The 24,584-nt window shown below is 37.7% G+C and overlaps 1 protein-coding gene across 1 annotated transcript in view; it reads left to right on the top strand.

The window, feature by feature from the left end:
* The window catches only part of brinp1 (bone morphogenetic protein/retinoic acid inducible neural-specific 1), a 114,275-nt gene that overhangs the window by 67,616 nt on the left and 22,075 nt on the right, over window positions 1-24,584 (top strand). Inside the window, exons 4-5 of the mRNA XM_030742808.1 lie at window positions 2,226-2,395; window positions 18,492-18,597. Coding sequence (XP_030598668.1) covers window positions 2,226-2,395; window positions 18,492-18,597 — 276 coding nt within the window. The remainder of the gene's footprint in view (window positions 1-2,225; window positions 2,396-18,491; window positions 18,598-24,584) is intronic.

The following is a 24,584-nucleotide window of genomic DNA, read 5'->3' as shown; positions in this document are numbered from 1 at the left end:
TGCAAAGCAAACTGTCAGATGCAGTGGTGTAAAGCATGTCGCCACTGGACATGGTGCAATGGAGACATGTTCACTGGAGTTGGGAATCATGCTTCTCTGTCTGGCAATTTGATGGAGAAATCTGGGTTTAGCTGTTGCCTGACTGCATTGTGCCAAGTGTAAAGTTTGGTGGTGAGGGGATTATGGTGTGGGGGTTGTTTTTCAGGAGTTGGGCTGAAAGGAACTCTTAATGCTTCAGCTTACCAAGACATTTTGGACAATTTCATGCCCCCAACTTTGTGGGAACAGTTTGGGGATGTTGCCTTCCTGTTCCAAAAATGACTGCACACCAGTGCACAAAGCAAGGTCCATAAAGACATGGATGAGTGAGTTTCGTGTGGAAGAACTTGACTGGCCTGCACAGAGTCTTGACCTCAACCTGAGAAAACACCTTTGGGAATTAGAGCGGAGACTGTGAGCCAGGCCTTCTTGTCCAACATCAGTGTCTGACCTCACAAATGTGCTTCTGGAAGAGTGGTCAAAAATTCCCAAAAAGCTGCAAAGTGTGTCCCTATTAAACCCTATGGATTAAGAATGGAATCTCAAGTTCATATGTGCATGAAAACAGGTGAGCAAATATTTTTGGTAATATAGTGTACGTTTAATTTAGATTCTTTTTTTAATCCCACACATGTGCCACTGGCACAAAATGGAGCAAACTCTTACTGACCTCTACATTCATGCAAAGATAGAAAAAAAAAAAATGCATAGAAAACATGCTTGCACACATGTACAGAAACTCACTGTTTTTAAATACCTCTCAGCTGTAAAACACATAAACTCTACATGAGCTGACTAATCCTGGTAGAGTGCCAGCGAGGTGCCCTGTAATAATGTAATACAATGTATTACTTATAAAAAGGTGCAGACAAATTACTTTTTTAAAGCCACAGAGGTAATGATTTTTCCTGAAGAGCTAGCAATAACCACAAAATATTTATGTACAGAAGACCTTTATGCCACACTAAGTTGAAATAGAGATAAAAAATGGCAGATCAAGGGCTTAATGTGGGACTATTATTCTTGTGCAGTGGTGTAAGTCGAGTGTGTGTAAGTAACTTTGCTAACCCCTGAGGGAGCGAGAGCATTGCAGCATCAGAGAATCGCCCCTCTTCCCCTCAGTATTTGTACTCTAACCAGGCATGAGACATTGGCCCTGACTGCTACCCACCCCTAGTCATGGTCACCACAAGTTAAATGACCAATTCCCATGCATCGCTTGGGGCCAAATAACCATTCAGAGCACTGTAAACTTGAACATATGTGACACGCTCTTGAAAGAGTTCCAGGCATATGGTTTGCCATTTAAACAGTAATCTTTGAAGGATAGATTGTGTAAGCTTGCAGAAGTGAACTGATATTTGCTTGTTTGCTTTTTATGAATCTGTTTCTCCTTGTGGGAATGAAAGATGGAGAAATATGATGTGTACTGATTGAGCAGCTCAGCTCTTTTTAGTGTGTCAACAAACAAGCACAAGACATGCAAACGGGAACGGTTGTCTGGTGCTCTGTAAATATTTAGCCCCTTTGCTGATCTACAGTAGGTGTTCACATTCTTGCCCTTACAGACACTTCCTGAAAAATAAGGTTGAATTCAGAGACTTGATAGACCAACCGACTTGTTCCGAAAAGACAGTCTTACCTTTACTTTTTTGGTGTTTTCTGTTACAATTTGAATATTGTGACTTGTATATATTAGCAATCATTTATTTGTGTGTTTGTATCATACTATCCTTTTCCCTTCCTGGGATCTTTTTGAAAAAAATCCGGATATGATATATTTACCACAACACCACAGGATAAAGTTCCTGTGGTATTGTGGTAAAAATTCTATATCACTAGACCTCTCGTGGAAATAATCTAGGGGCATTTCCGGGGATGGTGCCAGCCGGGGATGAAGCAGCAAGTATGTGACTGTTCTGGGAAACCTGAGGCATCTAGTTTCTCAAGCTAAAGCTCCTAGCCTTGGTATTCATCTCTGACTTCTCTATTATGTTAAGAGCTCCACTGGCAGAGCCTGATAAGCCTGAATATGACAACTTTCACATTTAATATATCTGTAGTTTTCTTTTCACAATCTTTTTTATCACACTAAATTAAAATAATTTCTTCATTGGCTTAAATAGTTTATTCTTTGTTTGTCAATGCTTGCATGTTCATATGTTTCCATTTCATTTGCTTTGCAGGGGAGGAGGCACTGACGATGTACCTGGCCAAAAACAAACTGGACAGAAAACTTGCCAACGCTACTCAGAATGTGGAAGCCCTTCATCAGTTGGCCTCGTCTTACTTCATTGACCGTGACGGTACAATGAGGAAGCTGCATGAGATCCAGATTTCCACCAATGCTATCAAGGTTAGCGGACTTTAAATATGCGCATTCACATACAAACTACAATTTTGGTTCCTGACAGTGTAGTGCATTAATTCATGCTGCTCTGCTTGAGAAATATATATATAAATATATTTTTATATTCATGTATAATTACTAAAAATAATAAGTATACATAAACTTGACAAGTGGATTTCAGAAGGAATAAATAAACCATGTGTTTTGACAGTCAGATAAACACTTACTTTCTCTTCCTCTGGAGACATATGGGGTATAATACAAATAAATTACAGTGAAAAGACAAAAACACAAACAGTGCATTCCATGAATATACATTAGCCATTCTAAGGATGGTAGAGATAATCTGATTTTAATAACAGACTGTCTAAATTAACAGACTTTGCCGAAGTATAGAGGAGTAGGCATGATGAAAACAAAGCAGTGTAGATGATGCCACCGCAGGCTGGAGATTGCAAATAGATACATATGCAGTAAACACTTTGATTCTAAACACGTATTTCCTGTATGCATGTTAATTAGAAGTCAGGGTCAGACAATAATAGTTCTAAACACACACACACACACACACACACACACACACACACACACACACACACACACACACACACACACACACACACACACACACACACACACACACACAGAAACCAGAATACCTTACCACTATAAGGTGCAAAAAAATCAGTTGAAAATTAGTGTGCTGGGATTTGTGTTTCTGATTTTTTTTCGAGCTAAAGACAATATTTGTTTTCATCAATAATCTTTAAATAGCTGAAACAACAAGAAGAGTTTGTAGTGTGAGCCTGCGAATACACCTGAGAAAAGTTGTGTTTATATGGAAACAGATTTAGGAAGCGTCAGCTAACAAGACCTCAGATAAAACTCTGTCTGCTATACTCAAATATTAACCACTCTGAGTGAGTTAGCTGGTGTTAATTTTAAGCCCTGCTGATCATAATTATTTAGACTTTTCCTTTTTCCAGGCATTTGCAATCACACAATTCTTAATGGGGAGAAAAAAAAAGAGTGAAATTAGGTGGCACTACAGAGAAATCAGAATGCCACCTAAACTTTTATCCAGTTACAGTCTAAACTTCATCAAAGATATAAACTATACAAGGATAATAGTCTGACACAGTTTGCATTTTCATTTGTGAAGGCCCTTTTCAAAGTATGTGTTTCTCACTGTGCTATGCCACAATGGGCATTTACTCTCACAGGACACTTTGCTAGGTAATATCTAATCAGTCAATCAAGTGGAAGCAGCTCCATGCATTTAGGCATGTAGACAGAGTCAAAACAGCCTGCCAACAACCCATTCTGATGCTCGACAACCTGCTGAGAATCAGCATGGGGAAGAAAGATGATTTAAGTGACTCTGAACTTGGCATATGGTTGTTGGTGTCACAAAGCTCAAATAATCTCAAACTATTTTTTTCAACATGACATTCAGTTCATTGTACTCAAACGGCCTCCACAGTCACAGATCTCACTCAAGTAAGAGCAGCTTTGGGATGCGGTGGATTGGCAGATTCATATCATGGATGTGTGGCTGACAAATCTGCAGCGACTTTGTAATGTTATTTTGTCAATATGGACCAAAGTAATGTAAAAATAAGTCAAGAGGGGGTCCAACACAATACTAGCAAGTTGTACCTAATAAAGTGTCCTCCAGTGAGTGTCATTGCACTTGAGCTGCTGCATAACATAATAACAAAGGTTTATATAAATGCAGTTGTTTAAGAAGTTTATGTAAGTTTTTTGTTTTGTTTTGTTTTGCTGTAGTAGAAGAACTGTTGAATCTTCTTTAAAACATTTAATCTGGGGATAATATCACCATTAAAAATAATGTTCTGACAGCATCCTTCTCACTCAGTACTCATGTGCCAGATGTAAAGTTTCGTGACTGTATCTAGCACATTTCTGAGGATGCACTGAAACTGGAACTCAAAGTACGATGATATTTTTGTTTTTACTTTGATGAATTCGTTGTCTTATTCTGGGTAATGACTAGAAATAGTGATGAAGTTCTCCATGACTCCAAAAATTCCCACAGCTGTTGAAATGCACCTGTGCTTGTACACCTGCACAAAAATCTGCAGGATAATTCTCCTATACACCCACCAATGCTCCACCTCCCTATCTTCATTCAAGGAGCACATTCTGAGCTTTTTGTTGTTGTGAGTGACAAGTGGATTAAGGGGGTTTGGCAGATGAGAGTCCAGGTAGCAGGAAGTCAAGCATGACAAAATTAAGCAGACCTGACAGTGGCTGCTGAGTCAGTTTCTTAGGAAAGGAAGGCAGAGTGTGTGGAGAAGAAGGAGCATCCATATAACATGTACGCGCGCGCACACACACACACACACATTGAAAGCTGAGAGGACTACATGTCTTCTGATCCAAACTGATGGACCAATAGCATATTTCAAGAGGAGAGTTTTTTTTTCTTTTCTGAGCTTGGGAAAGGGGTGGGTGGCTTGGTGATGGGTTAAGTTAATGAGTTAATGTCATGCAAGAAGGCTTTCTTTTGCCTATCCAGTACTGCATGGGAGTTAGTAATGAATTGTCTTAAACACAAAATTGACATTATTTGCTCTTTTAACAGGAAATAGCTGCCTAATAGGTCTGCTCTACCAAGTGAAACAAACATGACTGTGTTTAGTCAGAATAGCTTATAGTGTGGGTGGTGCAATCCATCAGTCACATCCAAAGGTGGAATGAGAATTTGTGCTTGTACTAGTACAAAAGTTCATACCTATTACTATTTGTGAACATTCTATGCTTTCTGTGTAATGATAAATATCTTCGGCCTTAATTACCAAGTAGAACGAGAGCTCCGCAAAGGTTTCTCAATTTGTGAAAACGTAAACAAGAAAAGAAAAATGCATAGACTCATTCAGTGCAGTTCCTCTAAGATTTCAGATATGACTCACTATAAATGCGTGGCAGTGTATGTAGAGACTAGATCAGAGACCTTGACCTTTGCCTATTGTCCTGTTTTGTAACTGTGTTGTTTTGTAGGGACATTTTGGCATCAGCCTTTGTGCAGTGGGTGTGTTGCACCCGGCAAGTAAGAGCACTCACGGTACTCACTCTATAAGAACATCAACTTTGGTTTTTGCTTTTTTTTTTGTTGTTGTTTGTTTTGTTCCACTCACAAGGAAGTGGATGTAATATGTACTTTGTTTAGGAATATTAAAACAGGATAGTGTTTGAAGACCTTTTCTTGATGGCAAATAATATTAAGTCTCCTTTCTTGTAGAAGCAGCAGAATGGTTTCTGATGGACCCATAGTAGAATCAACAGCACTTTCTCTAATGTGCACAAAATATACATAGGTATTTTCAGACCTTTTTTTCTTTAAAGTAAAGAGGTACATACATAATTGTAAAACTTTCTTGTAAGTATCAGATCCTTTAAATGACTAGTATATGTTTTCATTTGGATACTGATCAGTTATGGGAATTTAAATAACAAAAACGTTTCTAGGGAAGTCAAACAGCAGCTGACCGTGTGCAAAATGTTCGGTGGAAATAAAAATAAAAATACATTCAGCATTAATACTAATAAAATTACTAATAAAAATACTCTTTAGGCATGCGCATGTCTGATATTCAACAAAGAAAATACATTTAAGATCAATCTGGATTTTTCTGCTCCCTCACTACAAATAAATGCAGCCTAAATTGCAGTTCTCCAGTCACGTCGGTTGCAGACAGACAGTGATCAAAATGTGCAGTGGAAGCAAAGTCCATCAGAAGGCATGGATCTATAAACACACAGAACAAGGGCTTTGCTCCTCCAATATTGATTTAGTATGGCTGTAAGTCCGGCTTTGGAGTGCAAACTTACAATCAGGATAAAAAACATGCATCGACACAGCAGAAATGTTTTCCACATTTACCATCTGCAGGTACGCAGGTTGAAAGTCAGATCCACTGAAATTATTTTAAAAAGGGGTTCAAACTTCAACCTCTGAGGGATTAATTATTTAATTAATTTATTCATTATTACCTTATTCAGTATCTAAAATTATTACCCAATGTGTTTAATAAATATATTGGGTAATAATAAATACGCATTATAGTAAAATAATGCACATAAATGTTAAAATACTTGTTTGAATATATGAATTACTATGAAGCATTAACTCAGTGATTTAATGCCATGATTATGCTTTTTAGTTTTGTAAAAATACAGACATAATAATAATAATGATACTAATGATCATAATAATAATAATAATAATAATAATAATAATAATAATAATAATAATAATAATAATAATAATGTTAGTAATGATCACATTATTATTGTTTTAAAAAATAAAGATTCTGCATTTTTTACTTGATCCCCAGAGGATCAAAGAGAGATGAGTTATTAAAAACTGCTTGTCCTGAAATGAATAAGCAAATGATGATCTAATTCAAACCTAATGGTGCATAAAAAAAAAGGACTGTTAAAAAAAATATCTTGACTTTTTTTTATACTTCATAAATTCAGATATGTATGTTCTTTCACTTAGTATAAATTTCAGTCTGTGATAATTACCAGCCTGAGCCACATATCAGTTATAGAAAGCTTGTGTTATTATAGACTGATATTGTTATATTAAGTTATATATCAGTGATTGCACTATGTTGTGCCATATATCTTTTAAATGAAAAACACTGACTGCAATATAGTGTAGACCTTTACAAGCCCACTTTTAAAGATCTACACTATATTAGATTAACCCTCGCCTGGTATTGCATATATTCATGCTAGTTTTCTGCTGCACATTTTCTGGGAAGGACATGCTGCAAAACATTTTGCTTGAGTAAATATTTATACCCCCACCTACACGACTGAAATTGCAGGCGAGATCAAACATTGTAAAAGCATGAAATAAATGCTAACTCTCTGCACACTCTGTACATGCGTTTAAAACATGGGGAGTAGGAGTATACTTAAATACACACTCTACTTTTTTTAGTTTGTGAAACTAAGAACACAGGCACAGTTGCAACAGTGTTACGCTGCAAACATTTGGACCCGTCTTGCTTATTTTCCCAGTGAACCTCACCTTCTTTAATGTGTAAAACTAGACAATGTCCCATTACAATCTGTATATTACTGATAAAACAATTATCTAAATGTTAAAGATTTCCCACCTTTTTTGTGTGTGGGACACAACAAATAGGCAGCTTTGTATTTGTGACTTCTTTAACGGCAAAACAATTACCTCCTTAAGACACCATAGAAAGAATTCTGGAAGCTAGAGACAACTACTGTGGCTCTATTGTAAGAACTGTTCTCCACACTGGAGAATGGAGAATTTTCTTAAGATAAGAATCATGTTTCTGTCAATTGTCTGCCTAATCTGATAGTTAATTTAACAAAGAGGATGAGACAGACCCTGAGCCAGCACTAGAACAGCTCCATCAACAGTCTATATGTGGATATTCATTGTGACGGGCATTCAAGCGAAGGATGCTGACTGCCCTCCTCATAGAATCACACCAGAGCTATAGTTCCCAATGTCTTTGGTGTTGTGTTCGTTTCTTAACATGACTTTTATGATAATATTAATGAATAACAATGCAAACATCTTTTTTGTTTCACTCTGCTTTAAATGTTTTATTTTCTTGAATGTTACCAAACAAAATACACTGATCCCACATCCAAATCCCTATACGATTTCAAGTAGGAAAGAAAAAGAAAATCAATGATCTGCAGCATACCAAACCAGAATTTATGCTGTGTATGATTTTGGCAAGAATTACTTGATTAACTGTGTCATTATCAGACTACTAATGAGGCGGCAGAACAGCACGTGAACATCAGGACAGCCAGCAGGGTATATAACAATCAATCTTTGATGACATCAGACATCTGTGCAGGCACTAATGCAAAACTTCCTCATTATAAACACGGTTGCTTTTTTTTCATCAATGAGAAATACAAACAGTTGTTTGATTGTTATTGGACTCCTACAGGTTGCACATGCTGTGCAAGCTACAGTGGTTGGAATACTGAAAACACATAGAACACTATTAATTTTGAATAAGAATTTTTTCCCTAGAAGGACTGGTTCTATTGCTAAATTAAATGAACTAATCAAAATCACTAATAGAAAAATTGTTAAATATGAGACATGCTTTTGCTTGTAGACTACGTCTTACTATTTGACACAAAACGTGAAAAATATTGTTTAGCTATCTGTATAGTGGCTGACTCAATTTATCATAGGAAAAAAATGAAAATAAAACAACAAACAACAACATGGCTACGCCTCTGTAACTCTACTGGATGGATTATGGCAGAGAAGAGCACTATCATGTAAATGTCAGCCCAAAATCTCTCAAAAGGTGTTCAATTAATTTATGATGTAGTGACTGCAAATGTTTAGAAGATATAGCAGAACAACTTGTCTGCAAGCCGGGCTGCTGTGGGACATGGTGGAACAGGTCCGCAATTCACAACTGTAACAGAGTGTAGTGAGTGTGTCATTTTAGAGGTTCTGCCACATACCAGTCATTTGAGCCCAATGCAACAATTATGAGTTGGAGATGGATTACATTCCCCCAAGTGAAGATGTAGAAAAATGTGTTGACTGGGATAGATGGATGATTACAAAGAATAAACCTTACCACAAACTAAAAAGTGTAACATAGGCAGGACTGTGGCAAAGGAACTTGTAAATTAAATGGTTATCCATGAGGGTGGAGATAGACTCAACAAAATGGAGAGTTTTCAAAGAAAGAGAAACAAGCTAAAGAAGCAATGGAAATGGTATAAGATGACTACTAAGACAACTACGACGGTATTGTATGGTGCTAGACATGATGCAGCCTCACCAATGTGTGCTCAGATGACTCTTCACCACCCCCCAAATTCTTGACAGGCTCAAAGCTTATTGCCCTTACAAGACACAGCACTTCTGGATTACTGCATGAACTTCAGTCAACTATCAAGACAGCAGAAGACTACATGGGTAAAGGTAAACCGCTGTTGATGGTGCTGTGGATGGCATCACCAGGCCACCCGGTACTGGTTGAGTGTTCTATATAAGACATGCAAGTGAAAGTGCTTTGAGGCCCTCCACAATGTAAATCTCTTCTCTGCCAAGAACAGTGCAAGGACTGCGAGGCATGACCCTGGTGCAGAGGTGAAGTTATTAATGTGACCTGTACTTGGATCAGTGTCACCAAGACGCTACTTTGAAATGGTGAACACACCCTGGAGACATTTGTCATATTAGATGAGGGCTCATAAAGGAAAATGTTCCTGGAGGCCTAACCCTTTGTGACCAGGCTTGGCTGGACACTGTAAGGACCAGTTAAGCTTCCAAAAGCAGTGCTTGTTCCTGACCACCATCTCCCCAGCCACATAACTCTTCAATCAAGAAGAGAAGCTCTGGCAGCTGGATACTCTGTTATACAGAAGAGAGGAGCCATGGACCTGTGGGGCAAAGGGAGTATGCACATATGCCATGCCACTTCTATGTGTGAGTAGCACATCCACACTCAAAGCTCAGCCTTAAGGCATACTCCCCAGCTTGTCTAGTACACAGAATTGTCTCAACAGCAGTAATGTTGGAGGATTACAAAGTTGACATAGATAATGTCTGCTACATGTATATATATATGGAGTGATGGAGTGAAAGACTCCAAGAAGTGCTGGTTCATCTGGATGCAGAATGTGAAAAACTGAGTCGTATTTTAGTGTTCCTTCACCTATAGCTACCAAATTCTGAATGAGCAGCTATTGCCAGGCCTGTACTTCAGTGTGTCGCTCCTTGGTATGCTGTAACATCAAAGGAATATCCCACCAGGTGAGACTGCCTGAACACTAGCCTCTGTAATGGTTTCTTTGGTGTGAAAGACTCCCCATCTAGTACAGTATGTATGAGTGGAAGATCCTCCAGTTTGTGAATACATGTTCACCAGGTGGTGGCATACAGTACCAGTCAAAGGTTTAGACACAGGTGAGTGTGTCCAAACTTTTGACTGGTACTGTATATGCCTCCTGTGGCTGATGGCTGTGCATCATCACAGGCATCAGAAAAATGATGGCTTTAAGTCCATCAAGCACTTCTATATGGATAACCAGCTTCTGTTTGCCAGGCAAAAGATATTATCAACAAAGTGAGTTATTGATGGCTTGATAGCTGTGACAGCGGGCAAGCTGTAAGCCATGTCATCAGCTACTTACCCAAGAAGATCAGGTCAGAAAGTGGTGAAAATTGGCTAAAACATACAGCCATAGACTCCATGTACCTGCCCTGGGGCTGTGCTGGCCATCCCACTCAGATACACTGTGCTAGAAGCTGAAGTGCTCTCCTCCCACTATACTAGTCAGTATGAGCCCCTTAAGGTTTCTCACAGGATTTACCACAAGGGTTCAAAGTTCTTGTTCAGCAGTTATTGGACAAAAAGCAGTAGTGGGATGTGCTCCTTTTACCTGGTGACATTCTCACAGCATTGGAAGCTTGCAGAGATGACCTGCAATAAATGAACGATATCAGACTGCCTTGCTGCTATGTGAGCACAGCTCTTGATCATGCAGCCAGTAAATGGGAGATTTACATCTTCTGAAATGTATCCTTGTATCCATACAGTAGTGTGGGATACCTGCGCACAGAAGGAATATAGGAAATAGGATACAGGTGATAACTCAGAACAACTACCTATTAATTTGCAACAACCATTTCCTCTAAGGGGAAAGTAAATCCAGTACTTGTCAGCAAAACCTCTAAGTGCATAAGTTGTGCACTATAATCCTATTAACATTTCCCTCCATGTAATTGTCAACACACTGTTCTGGCAGCCATCTGATGATCGCCAACTTCCAACCCTTTCCTGAAGCAGCTCCCATACTGTAGATCTATTTGCAGATTTAATTTAGCCACTTTTCAAGTTCAAACTCCAGCCAATCCAGCTGTGTCTGTGACTGAAGCTCATGCCAGCTGTGCTCCAACAATAAACCCTCTTTCAAAATCTTTTGCTCTTTGCATCTTAACACAAGATCAGAATCACTTTGGGCAGCTAAGCATTTTATCCATGCCACAGACTATATCTAAATGTTAACTGCTTAATTACCTCTACTAAGGAGGTTATGTCTTTGGTAGCATTTGCATGTGTGCCTGAGTGTGTGCATGTGTGTGCTATCTGAAAACATGATAGCATGAAAAGTTTTGAATGAATTCTAATAAAACTTTGTAGCGGTGGTTAAAGTGGGGTCATGTTAACAGTCGTACATCCACCCAAGTCTTCAAGGTCAACTTAATGTTTATTAGTCGAAAATTGACAAAAACTTTATAACTTCACAATTAGGATTCTTACAAGTGTGGTGGGTGTTGTCAACATATAGAAAGTATTGTATAAAGATTTAAAGTATCATGTCACATTTGACCTCTGACTTCCCCTTCAATGTCAATAGATTAATCTGAAGGTCAAAGTGACGAAAATGCTATATAGAGCTATTTTAAACTGTTTATTACTGACATTATTTGTATTGACAACATATAGGCATATAGGGAATGACATATGGGGATTCTAAATTTCACATGACATCTCTTCTTCAAGGTCAAAAAAACTCAAACTTTAATAAAATGTCTTTTATCTTTAAAAATATGCTTAAAATTCTTCTGCCTTTGTTTGTATTGGCAGTATTTAAGAAATTATTCTGGTATATGGAGATTCTGAATGTCACATTATAGTTTGCATCCAAATATGTCAAATTTGACCTCTGATCTCACTTTTACATTTCATAATTGCCATTCTTTGCAGTTGACCCCAAAAGTAGTTGTAGTAGTAGTAGTTAATTAGAAATATACTTTTAGTATAATATTATGTAATAAGCTCAAGTTATTCATGTTGTTATTTACAAATCATATTGTTTTTATAGTTCATTTCCAACTCCTACATAATATTTGTGTAATCAGAGTAATCAGAGAGTATTCTACTCTTACTATTCCCTTAAAGTTAAATACTGCCCAGAGAGTGTGCTGCCTTGGTGGAGGTTTGCACTCTCTGCGTGCTTCTTGTTATATCATACATTGCATATGTATGGTAGCTTCTTCACTGGGTGTCTTTCTCAACTCATTTATTCAGGTTTATCATTTGTCACTCACTGGGATGTTTCACTACAAAGAGATGTCCTCATAACACTTTCTACAAAGGCTATGGCTATACTGCAATTTTAAGTACATTCATAAGATATCATAAAGCATCTTATTTATTATATGTGCATATTCTGAGGATTTAGGAGTAGCAAGATGCTAAACTTGTTATTCTCCACTTATAATACTATAACTTTGCTAAAACCGGCCATGGATAGTTATAAACATTTTAAACATGTGTTATTATTTTTTAATGTACTTTTATTGCACCATATACATGACCTTCGTAAAAACTGTGAGGTTTCTTCCCATTGTGCACAATATCATACCTTGCTGATAGAAATAAAATGGCATATGGTTGTTTGTTTTTGTGTGGCTGAACTTCATTGCTGCAAGCTAGGACTCCAGTGGGGAGGGAGGGTCATTTAAGAATGAAAATAAGATACCCAATGGAGTGTTTTAATAGAAAGAAAATGTCAATTTTACGAGTGAGTGTCTTCCCGCGGAAATGTGTGATTATGCAGCAAGAACTATGATGAGGAATTGGCTGTGTGCTTGCATGCTATCATGACTGTATATGAGTCTGCATGTGACTGAGCGGCTGACTGTGTCGCCCACTCTCTAGTCATTCATGCATGAAGTGTGCAAGTGTGCATTCCTACAGGGTGTGCTTACTGCATCCCTCACAAGGTCACCTATCCATACAGTTACTCTGGGCAGATTTACACCAGCAATCAATATGCATATTTCCTGATGATGCTGCAGTGCTGTGGGAGGTGGTAGTGTACCAGCAAGTGCCATCTGATCCTTTTTCTCATTTCTCAGTCTAGTCATGTGAGCCTTGTGTAAGGTAAGAGAAACTGAACATGTATACAATATGACCCAGATTTCCGTTGACTGCAGTAGCCAAGTTTGGAGCAGTTTACATCTAATTTGCATTTGCCACAAGCAAGTACGACAGATTTTATATGCAGCGTTGCTTGAGTTACAACACCCGAGGGTGCCAAGTTTATTATTAGAAATGCCCTAAAGTTTATATTTTTCCAGTATCACTTAAAACTAAAGAGTTACATTAACAATGTCTTTTACACTTGACACGTTTAGATATTTAAATATTCATACAAGGAATGTTCTAAATGTTCAAGACAAATGTGCTACTACAGGAGAAAAAATATGGTTGCCTCATTCCTCCAGTGTGACTTAGAGGAACACTCTAACCACACGTAAAGTGATATGAAGAAGTCAGAAAAGTGTCCTGAGAGAGTTTTCCCTACCAGGGTGAAGAATTACTGAGGAGAACGTCTATTCTTTTCTATATAGCCATAAATAGCAAGTCATTAAGAAAATGGCATCTGATGGGCAGATTAGGATAGTGCAGCACAAGAAACATGTAATGAAGACAGTTGAACCTTACAGTAATCTTCCCTGTCCCACTCACCCATCTTATTGCCTCATACATTGTTTTCCTTATCTCACGTAGCTTCAAACCACCTTTTATTCCTCCTTGTTCTTTCAAGTTGAAATGCAACTTAGACTCAGAGAAGAATGCGAGGTTTGGTTTCAGAGAAACACTCTTTTTAATATAGAAGTAAGATCAGACTACTCTCATGAATAGTTCAAGGAATTATAGAAGCAATGAGAGCTCAATATGTTGCGCTGAGTTTAATGAACCTGGTAAAAAAGTGCTTTTATTGGACACTGAAACATTCGGTACACACTGAATGGTGATATGTAATTTCTCAGAGGGCTGCAATGCAAATGTAAGGCTAATACTAAACAAGTGTAGAGATGGTGAGTTATGTTAGGTCACGAATGATAATCTAATACATTGGATGCATGTGGACAAGTATTAATAGAAAAGTAGGTATATGCTCGACTTATACACATGGATGCATTTTCCTTTTGATAAATGTGGATGCAAACTATGAGCAAAACTCACATAATTCAATTAAATTAAATTTTATTTATATAGCACCATCCATCCAATGGATGGATGGATGGATGGATGGATTATATAGCACCAAATCACAACAGTTGCCTCAAGGCGCTTTATATTGTAAGTTAAAGACCCTACAATAATTACAGATAAAATCCAACAGTCAAAACAACCCCCTATGAGCAAGGACTTTGTGACAGTGGGAAGGAAAAACTCCCTTTTAACAGGAAGAAACCTCCGGCAGAACCAGGCTCAGGGAGGGGCAGTGATCTGCCCTGACCGGTTGGAGCTCAGGGGAGGAAGACAGAACAGAAGACACACTTTGGAAGAGAGCCAGAGATTGATAATAACTAGTGATTAAATGCAGAATTGGGTAATAGATAAATAATAGATACTAGTTTTACAAATAGCTTTTTTGATTTTTATCCCTCATAATTCACAGTGCTCTAGAGTCTGTTTTTTACAATTATTTTGTGTAAGAATTTTTTTGAGTTGCACAGTGTTAATGAAATGACCTTTGCCTGTGATGTTAACTGTCAACTGTTCCTCTTTATATTAAGGAAATTGTGATTGGTACTTAATGAAAGGCAGGTGCAGTAGAAAGGTCAACCAAAGATGTGACTAGGCCTATGTTCTGGAAAGATGGATACCCAATTAAATCAAGTTAACTAGGCCAATTCTGCTCAAATAAAGTAAAAAACATCATGGACTATAAATACACTGCTTGAGATGTAAACATGTAGATCAGAATTTTCAAATATGTCAAAATGGGTAGCTACTTAGCCACTGATTATTATATATGTAACTGGCAGTTTAAAGCTCCCAAGAAAGAAACAATATGATCGAGTATGAACACACAAACACACCGTAGGCAAACACAAGTACCCACAGAACAGGTACCCGCACATGCTCCTACATGCACCTGATGTACTGCAGCTGCCTGGTATGTATGTCATGAAGATGGATTTTGCATTTTGAAAAACAAAGAAGTTTGTACAGAAAAAACTTAGTTTGAATATTTTGGGCTTGGGGAATGATACATGTGTATTTGGTTGCCAGCAGAACACCTTAGGTTCTCCGGTGCATCATCTCTTATTTACTTGGTTAGATGATTTTCTTGATGACAGATGACAATTAGATGGTTGTTCCAGAACCGTGGTTTCTGTCTGTGGACTGTGATACAGTCTGGGCCCAGTGGGATTCCACTGTTGTGTTCTGCTTAATAATCCAAATCCGCTAAGTCCCCCTTGGCCCACTTCAGTCCTTTGATTGCTCCTTGTATTTTTATTACGTTATACTCCATTTTCATAATCTGGTGCATAGCATTCTTATGGTGTGTGGTGGAGAAAATGAAAAGACAGACCCTAACAAGTAATGCACTGCACTCTCCTAAGGTCATCCAGATTACAAGGGTCAGTCTCTAATCCTTAAAGCTGGGTGTGTTCTTAATTTGGAACCATAATTCTTGGAGCAAAGAAATCACTGCATAGAAAACTGTCTACGAAGAAAAAATGGCAAGAAGCATATGTTCATATTTATGCACATAATTTGTTTGTAAGCACAAATCTAAATATCCCTTAGCTTGCACTTGAAATCACCTGTTTTGCCACATGGGAGATGTCCCTAAGTGACAGAGGATAGATATCCACTTGGCTCAGTCACCCTGGACGATGCAACACAACCTTTTGAAAGAGGTCATTCATTTTATGATAAGAACAACAAAAAAGGTGGAAACCAGCTTGCTCAGCAAAAATCAGAATGGTAGAGTGTGACTGCCCTGTTCTGTAATTAATCTGTATGTGCACATTAGTCCAGTGCACCTCAAAAGCCATGGCTTTGTTTAAAAGGAATAAAGAAGTGGCATAGAAACTAACAAATTGTAGATTAAAACTGCAAGGAGGTGATCAGTATTACCTCAGTCAGTATTACCACCATTACCTCATAAGACACGCATGCTCAGAAGCAAGAAATAGTGCTAACCTTTACTGAAAGGAAATGTCTTTGAATGTGACTAAAATGAAACTAGTATAATCTTCTATGATGTGAGGGTAGTAAAATCTGTATTTATAAGCAGCAAAGCGGTAGTGTAATTACTTACAGTTAATGTATGAACAATTTTAATTTAAACTAGTAATACTTCAGTGGGTCAGCTCTTATTTGCCATTTGTGTCTTAAATGAAAACAACAGTAATACATTTGTCTGGCAGATATATGGTTATACCACACTACTAAGAGAGTATGTTTCATGAAAATTTCCAAACTCTGTAACGTTTCTTTCATAAATCAAATGCAACAGTGGCGTACAAAAATCTATAGAAACTGTATGTCACTGGATACCTGACAGGTATTCAGAGCAGTGTACTCAGACATTCTTTAACAGTAACAGCGATTCAAAATGCAAGAAGCTATTGCAGCTCTGCTGTGTGCCCTAAGATAATAACAATTAATGTAGCAGGATTTATTCAAGAGCTTATTGATTGAATATGAAGATTATATAGTTCTCCTACAGCCTGTCCCTGTCTTCTGATTTTGCAGCCTGATGCCAAGGGTAGATTTACATCTGTCTAATTTCGTGCTTGTCAGCCCACCATCTGGTATGGTATCAAAATTAAAGACAGGAAAAAATGATATCATACTGTCAATCACACACACACACACACACATGCACAAATGTGGAATGAAAGTTACTGGAGCAGTCTGTGGTGAAAATCATGCAGATATCTATCAGTGGGATGTTTTTTTTGGAAGGTTCTGTCTCGCTATAGATGTAAAGCCCTCTTTCAAGAAAAAATCCCACCTTGTCTTTAGCACATTTTAATGAATTCAAGTTTAAATTGGTTTTGCTTTCAACATGTGATATACTAAGGGCACAAACCTACAATTACCAAAGCTCTGAAAATGTAACTATGTGTCTGAATTGGCCTGGGCCTCCCCCACATAGCTATTAAAAGTGAAAACTTTCATCATTTCAGGAATTCTTCTGCTTAAATGGGTAGTTTCAGAAGCCCTTGGATCTTTTCAGATGGCAGCAATGTAGGAAAATTACTAATAATTTGATTGGAGGAGTTGTTGCAGCAGACAGATTCAGTTAAGTGTGGTGAACATGGTGGAGCACCCTTTTTTGCAATATTTTTTTATATTTGTGATTTCTCAAAGTAGTCAAGAAATCTTTAAAAAAAAAACAAAAAAAAAACAAGAAATCTTTCAAAATCACTGACACACATTTGAAGCCCGTGAATAACCAAACTTGGACAGATATGTGTTTGTCATCATTTGATTTTTCTCTTATGCTAACATTATTGTTTTTGTCATGAAAAATGTATTTGATGGTTTGAATAAGATTTGGCTTTTCTCTCTTCACTTACTCTCATTTGGTCTCTTGGATCGCAGTAAAAGATCCATTAGGACATACTGGAAGACGTTGAAGAACAAAAGCAGGAGTATTTTGTGCTTCTCAAGGTCTCAGACAGGGAGGCTGTATATTTTAAAGCAGCCTAATTACATCTGAGAATATTTTTATTTATTTATTCATTGCATTGCTTTTGGGTGCGCAAGAAGAACCACTGTTATACTCTTAGTTTGATGATTTGGAACAGAACAATCACATAGTTCAAAAATGTTTCCTCTGCAAAAAAGGCTTTAAAGTGACTCCATAATTCACATCCTTGTAGCAAGTTGAACATGTCATCAGCTTTGTGGAAAAGAACTGAGTCAGTTAATTCTCAATACATTATTTGTCTGCTGGTGTAATAATAATAGGGTGAATGCTGTACAGTTTGTACATATGAGACTCTAAATAGCTCAAACAAGAAAACTGTCTAATAAACACCTGATGTTGTTAAAGGGTGTTTGGATGTGTGACGCCTGATTTTACATGAGAAATACTACAGAAATTCATGAGAGGGCTACATGCCCCTGATAGATGAAACACAGATGTGCAGTAGTCCAGTACTACTTGCAGAAGTTTGCACATGTGCACGCATCTACACACACACACACACACACATTTGAACTGAATCTGAAATGTGGCTTTCATTTGAGTCCTAATTCTCTTGCAGGTGACAGAGACACGGACGGGCCCTCTGGGATGCAGTAGCTATGACAATCTGGACTCAGTTAGCTCAATCCTTCTGCAGAGCCCTGAGAGCAAGCTTCATCTACAAGGTAAACACTGTCCACACTCATCCCCAGAAGGCTGGATGTCACAAAGAAGCAGGGTCAAACTTTAGTTTGGCCGTGAAAATGAAATGACATTTGTACACTTAGGTGAAATAGTCTGAGGTGAACTAGAGAAATGGTTTGTTGCTCCTGAAGAATTGAAAGTCAATGCATTTTTTAATTGGTACTGGGATTGGGATAGAATTGCTCTCCATTCCCATCTGGGGATTTCAACACGCTGGTCTGCTTGTGTTCTAATGTGATTGTGTCTTAATTCTCTCTAAGCTTTGATCAAAGACAGGTCTTCAAAACAGTTATTTGAACTGTGCAAACTAATCAGTCGTGAGAGTATAAAGTAGCACTATCTGTGTAGGTGCAACGTACAATAAGACAACTGAAACAGAGCGTTTAGACAGTGATTTTTTGACAGTATTAGAGCCATACTATGGTTTGGAGAAACAAGCTAACTCTTCATACAGAAGTCATTTTCATCGGGAATTAGGGTGTTAGAAAATGAATCTACTTGCCTCATGGATCATACATTGGTCAATTCAAATAGCAAATTTACCCATGAATGGTTATGTTCTTTTAAACAAAAGCAGGTCTGTCTTAAACACTGACACAAGTAACAATTAGCCTAAGCGTGGAATTACATGCAGTGACAGTCACCCTGGGGAAAACAAATGATGAAAGACTCTGTAACTGTGGTCAAGTGTTTGAGAAGTGTGATCGCTTCTTTGATTTATTTCAGTTTATGCAGGTTATTAGAACTGGTTTGAAAATCACAGAGGCCTATTTTCAATCCACACATCTCCGTCTTCCTCTCAGAAGGGATCATTACTCCGTCTCTAAAGTCAAAAACTAAGTGGTTTGTCAAAGAAACACTTTTAAGTCCTCGGCTGCCACTTACTCAAAGCACTCTATAGGTTTTGGGAAAAGCTTTATTGTCATGCACCAAATGTATTAGCCTTGTGCTTTGAAGAGTGCTTTGTCACGGAATTGATAGATGACAGGCCTGGGAAAGATTCTTTCTTTTGGCTTGATAATAACCCCACTAGAAAGGAATGCTTTTATGATTGGTTACTGGCATAGCAATTTTTTATTAAACCAAATTATATTGGTGTGTGTGTGTGTGGGTGTGTGTGTGTGTGTGTGTGTGTGTGTATGCTTATGTGTACCAGAGCGCGGTGGTGGCGGGGGTGTTAAGAGTTTGTCTGAAAATGCGCTCTTTGGAGAGCAATCATTGTTTCTGCTTTTAATTAGAGGACAGCTGATGGTGTAACTTCTTCAATAACCATGGTACTCTTCAAAGTGATGGCACTTCACTCAGCCCATGAAGAGGCATGTAGTCAGGAGAGTGCTTTTAAGGTCTATGCTGATCAAATATGTTAATAATGAGATTCGATCGTTCAGTTGAACTTACAGTTTTTATTGTTACAGTAGGAAGATGGTTCAATTTAAATTACTTTTTTCTCTTATTAAATAATATAGTTCCCTCAGATTGAGGTAGTTTTCATTTTTTGTAAAGACTTTGTCCTCTTGCAATTCAAAAATTGTTATAGGTCTACTTATTTGTCTGACTTTAGTGGGAAGTGTATTACAAAGCCTTTGCTCACTATTCTTACATTTCTGTACATGAGATCATGTCATTTTTCCTCAGTAACAAACACAAACAGGTGACAAAAAACACTGAGGTGATCTTTACCCTGAGCTGTTAGGCACTGTTCATAGCATCTAAGAAATTTTGAAAAAGAGTTGAACTCTTTATCATATAACACTGTGAAAAATACAAATAAAAACAGAATGCAATGATTTGCATCTACAAATTCTGGAAAAATTTCAGAATAATGTTCCTTGATGTGAAATGGGTGAGGAGTGGCTGAAGCCTATCCCAGCTGCCATAGGGCAAGAGGATGGGTACACCCTGAACAGGTCATCAGTCTGTCGCAGGGCTAACCCAGAGAGACAGACAACCATTCACACTTATGGGCAATTTAGAATCACCAATTAAACTAACCCCACTAATTACACTGTGGAAAGAAACCAGAGTACCTGAAGAGAATCCACACAGACACAGGGAGAACATGCAAATTCCACACAGAAAGGCCCTGACCAGATGGGGGGTTTGAATCCAGGACCTTCTTGCAGTTAGGTAACAGCGCTAACCATCTCAGCACCATGCAGCCCTTACGGTACATAATATCACATACAGAGAATATGGAGAAATGTCTGTGCACAGGAGACAAGGCAGAAAATCAGTCGTGGATGTCCGTGATCTTTAGGTTCTCAGGCGGCACGGCATTAAAAATACAATTAATTAAATAATAATAAAAAAAAATACAGTACCAGTCAAAAGTTTGCATGATTCTTTCACAGAAAACCTCAACAATACTTCCAGAAATCAGTGTCTGCAAACACAGTTCACCATGCCTTCCACAAATGCAGGCTAAACCTCTCTCATCCAAAAAAGAAGACATATGTGTACATGAACCAGAAACACTGTCTTCTCTAGACCAAAGCTCATTTAAAATGAACTCAGGAAAAGCGCTTTGTTTGTCAGAAAAATTGAAATGTGAAATTCTGTTTGGAAAACATGGATGCCTTGTTCTCTGGACTACAGACAAGAGGACTCTGGCATACTGCTGTTCAGGTACTTAGGTTGTTTAGTATAGCTGCTAGTGCGAGGGCAGTATTATGTCATCTAAATGTTGTCACACATTGGTCAGATAAGAAAATGTGCCAGTGTGCTGCTCTGAAATACATGGTCAGTGTATTTTGCTAATTAATATGGTGAACTTGTTGGACAGTCCTTATGGACAGCTCTCACAGTGTTGGAAGGTTCATTAAAAAAAGCGAAACAGCATCACCACACAGCACTCAGCATGGATATTAAGAAGAGCATTTTTTTCTTTGGCTTTGAGTTGTGCAGCATCATGTGATCTCTGTGTAAATGTATTCAGAAATAATAAGCTAGTGTTAAAAGTGTATCTATTTATATTTCTTTTTTTTAAAATTGATGGATATATAAATGCATTTGCTGGATTTTATAAGATTATGAAAGTGTTCTGTTGGGAATCACCAAAATCATTATCATGACCAAAAGAGTATCTGTGAAGGGCAGTGAACACATAGAACTGCCTTTGCTCTCAACTGCAGGTGGAAACTGATGAATCTTAACTAGTTGCCAGTAAACTGCCTTCAGGAGAAGAGCTGAGTGGCCATGGTTGAATCTACCTTGGACCAGCCCTTTAATAAATGAAAGAGTAATGAATGTGTGAATGACCGTGGACTCTCCTAATTGCACACCCACATCATGCAAACATATTCAGCAAAAAAATATATATATAATGCATATAAAATCCAGGAGCCCATGACTTCAGTGGGATAATTTCTTTCATTGTTCTGCGGTTCCTTCAGTTAAACTGATACTGATGACATTTAGATAAATGGAAGTGACATACATAATCAGAACATTATGAGTTGTCATCTTTGCAGCATGTTTTACTTTTATCTGGGAGGACTGTAAGTGTCACGGTGGCTCCAAAAGCCTGTTTTTTTTTTCTCTTTAAGCAAAACACAGTTCAATTATCTGCAAGATTTACTATCCCTAGACTGGCCTTTACATTGAGTGCCCAAAAAATAACAGCTTTGACAGCATTGTCCTCTTTTTACAATGCACCATAAATGAACTGCTCAGACTCTCCCTTGAGGAGGATGACATTGGCTGGGTCCAGTGCTACTCTAATAAGCACTAGCAGCTCTCAGCACATCTAATGAACGCCCACAATGTGTCTCATTTACAAATGCCTATTGACCTTTTACCAGACAATTAGCTAAAATGCTAACTTTTGGCATTTAAACTGTGGGGAGGAGTCACATCTGGCCAGTATCAAGCATCGCGGATCACCGTCTACTATCTAATATCAAAATATGCTCATCATATGTCATATTTTCAACAAGCAGTGTTTATCTGTTAAAGCATGAATGCCTGTACAGTTATGATTTAAATGCCTAGGAATTACTTTTGTGAGAAAGGATTAAATTCAAACAAAAAGACTGAACTTGTTCTAAAGGTATTAAAACTGTAAACCATCTGATTACTGTAAATAGAAATTATTTGCTGTGTTCAAGGACTGAAGGAAAAGGCATCATGAACTTTATAACTTTACAAAAAAAACCTGTTTAATAATGATGTAGTTTTTCTAGTGGTACCATGGCTATCCAATATCATCACATCTGCAGTGTATTAATTAATGCTTTAATTACCATCCATCCATTCACTGCATTGATAACAGTAATAATTTGGTCAAAGCTGCATCCTTCATCCACCAGGGTGAGAGCAGAGGCGGAGGTGTGTGATCACTGGCATTTGTTTTTCTGTTTTTTTATTTATTTATTTTCAGGAAGACAACTTGCAGCAGTGGAGCATTGTAAAGGAAAAACCCTATTAGTTTTTCTGCCAAATTGTGCAAGTTAACTTTCTTCAGAATCAGGCCCAAACTGGTTTGATGGAGGATTCACTGTCTAGTGTTGGAAATGTGGAGTCCTGTAAAAATTAAGTACATCTTTACTGCTTCCAGAGGAATTAAATAAGTGCTATTAATCAAATGTACTTGAATAACTGATCATCTACAAGTGTGATCACCTTTATGTAAGCAGGTATTTTGGCAGTTTGCTGGTCTGGAGCATTCAGGTGTGTGTTAACACAGTATCACAGTATCTTCCCAGGAGTAGACATCCTGAAAAACTCAAACCCAAAGTCAGACCGTGCAGTGCTCAGAGAAACTGCAAAAAACCCAAGAGCTACATCTCAGACTCCACAGGCCTCAGTTAGCATGTTAAATGTAAAACTTCATGACAGTATAATTAGAAAAAGACTGAACAGGTATGGCTTGTTCAGATAAGTTGCCATGAGAAAGCCCCCCCGCCCCCCAAAAAAAGCCTGATTCAACCTGAATTTTTTTGCACCCTGATGATTTTGAAGTTGTAAGGAAGATCACATATAACATGAGGTTCGTTTCCATTATTCAGGTTTTTATGATTTTTCCGTGTAGCTTCACCTGTTTACATATATTTTCTCTACTCTCTGCACTGAAAGTGCTTTTGAAGCAGCTGCCTAAATCACCACAGGCGAGAATATGAAGAGACTGCAAAAAAAAAATAAAAAAATTGAATTACACTTTCAGAAGGCACAATTGCAGAATCATGTTCAATGTTATGCGCATTTCTTGTCCCGTTAGAGGGATCTCCTTAGTGGTGATGATTGCATGATCTCCCACAGAACTGTCGCCATTTGTGATGATCCAAGACTTTTTAAGTACATTTTGTCAGCTTTCTCACATTGTTTGTTTTTTCTTTTGTATCTCAGTTTTGTGTTTATAACTTTTTTCTAACAATATTATAGCTCATTTGTCTTAACTCACTTTTACCCTTGTTTTTCATGTTTTTTTAATTTAAATTGGCTCTTCAGCAATTCAAACCATATTCCACATTTTGAACAGTGTGAATATTTATGTGTAATGATTGTGCTGCAACTTCTTCATCTTATGAGAACGAATAGACATGAATAGAAATTAAAAAAAAAAAGCATAATCTAGACTAGCTATTTTAAATGCTTATGAATTAAATAAAGAGATCATATTATTATGCGGGGCCACATGAGTTGCAGCACGGATGCAGTAATAGAAAACCCACTCTATTTCATTCCTCTAATTAAACTTTTAATCATCACTTTTTTCCCCTGGTTTTATTATTATTGTTATTTTTTTTAAATCCAGAACTCTGCAGTTTATCAGGTTGTAAGCATAAATGCTGTGTGTACAAATAACCAATTACAAACCTGTGATCAATTTGTTTTTCTTTTTTTTGCATTTCCCTTGAAATTATTAGGATTAAATTGGTCCAGGACCACACTCTCCCTTGGAAAAAAACAGGCAAGAAATAAACAAGCTAGTGAATTTTGTGTTGTGGTCAGAATTTTCCTAAAGATACCT

Source organism: Archocentrus centrarchus, chromosome 12 (genome assembly GCF_007364275.1).
Source record: "Archocentrus centrarchus isolate MPI-CPG fArcCen1 chromosome 12, fArcCen1, whole genome shotgun sequence".
NCBI lineage: Eukaryota > Metazoa > Chordata > Actinopteri > Cichliformes > Cichlidae > Archocentrus > Archocentrus centrarchus.
The sequence above is the reverse complement of the archived record's forward strand: the minus strand, read 5'-3'. Positions and strand labels throughout refer to the sequence as shown.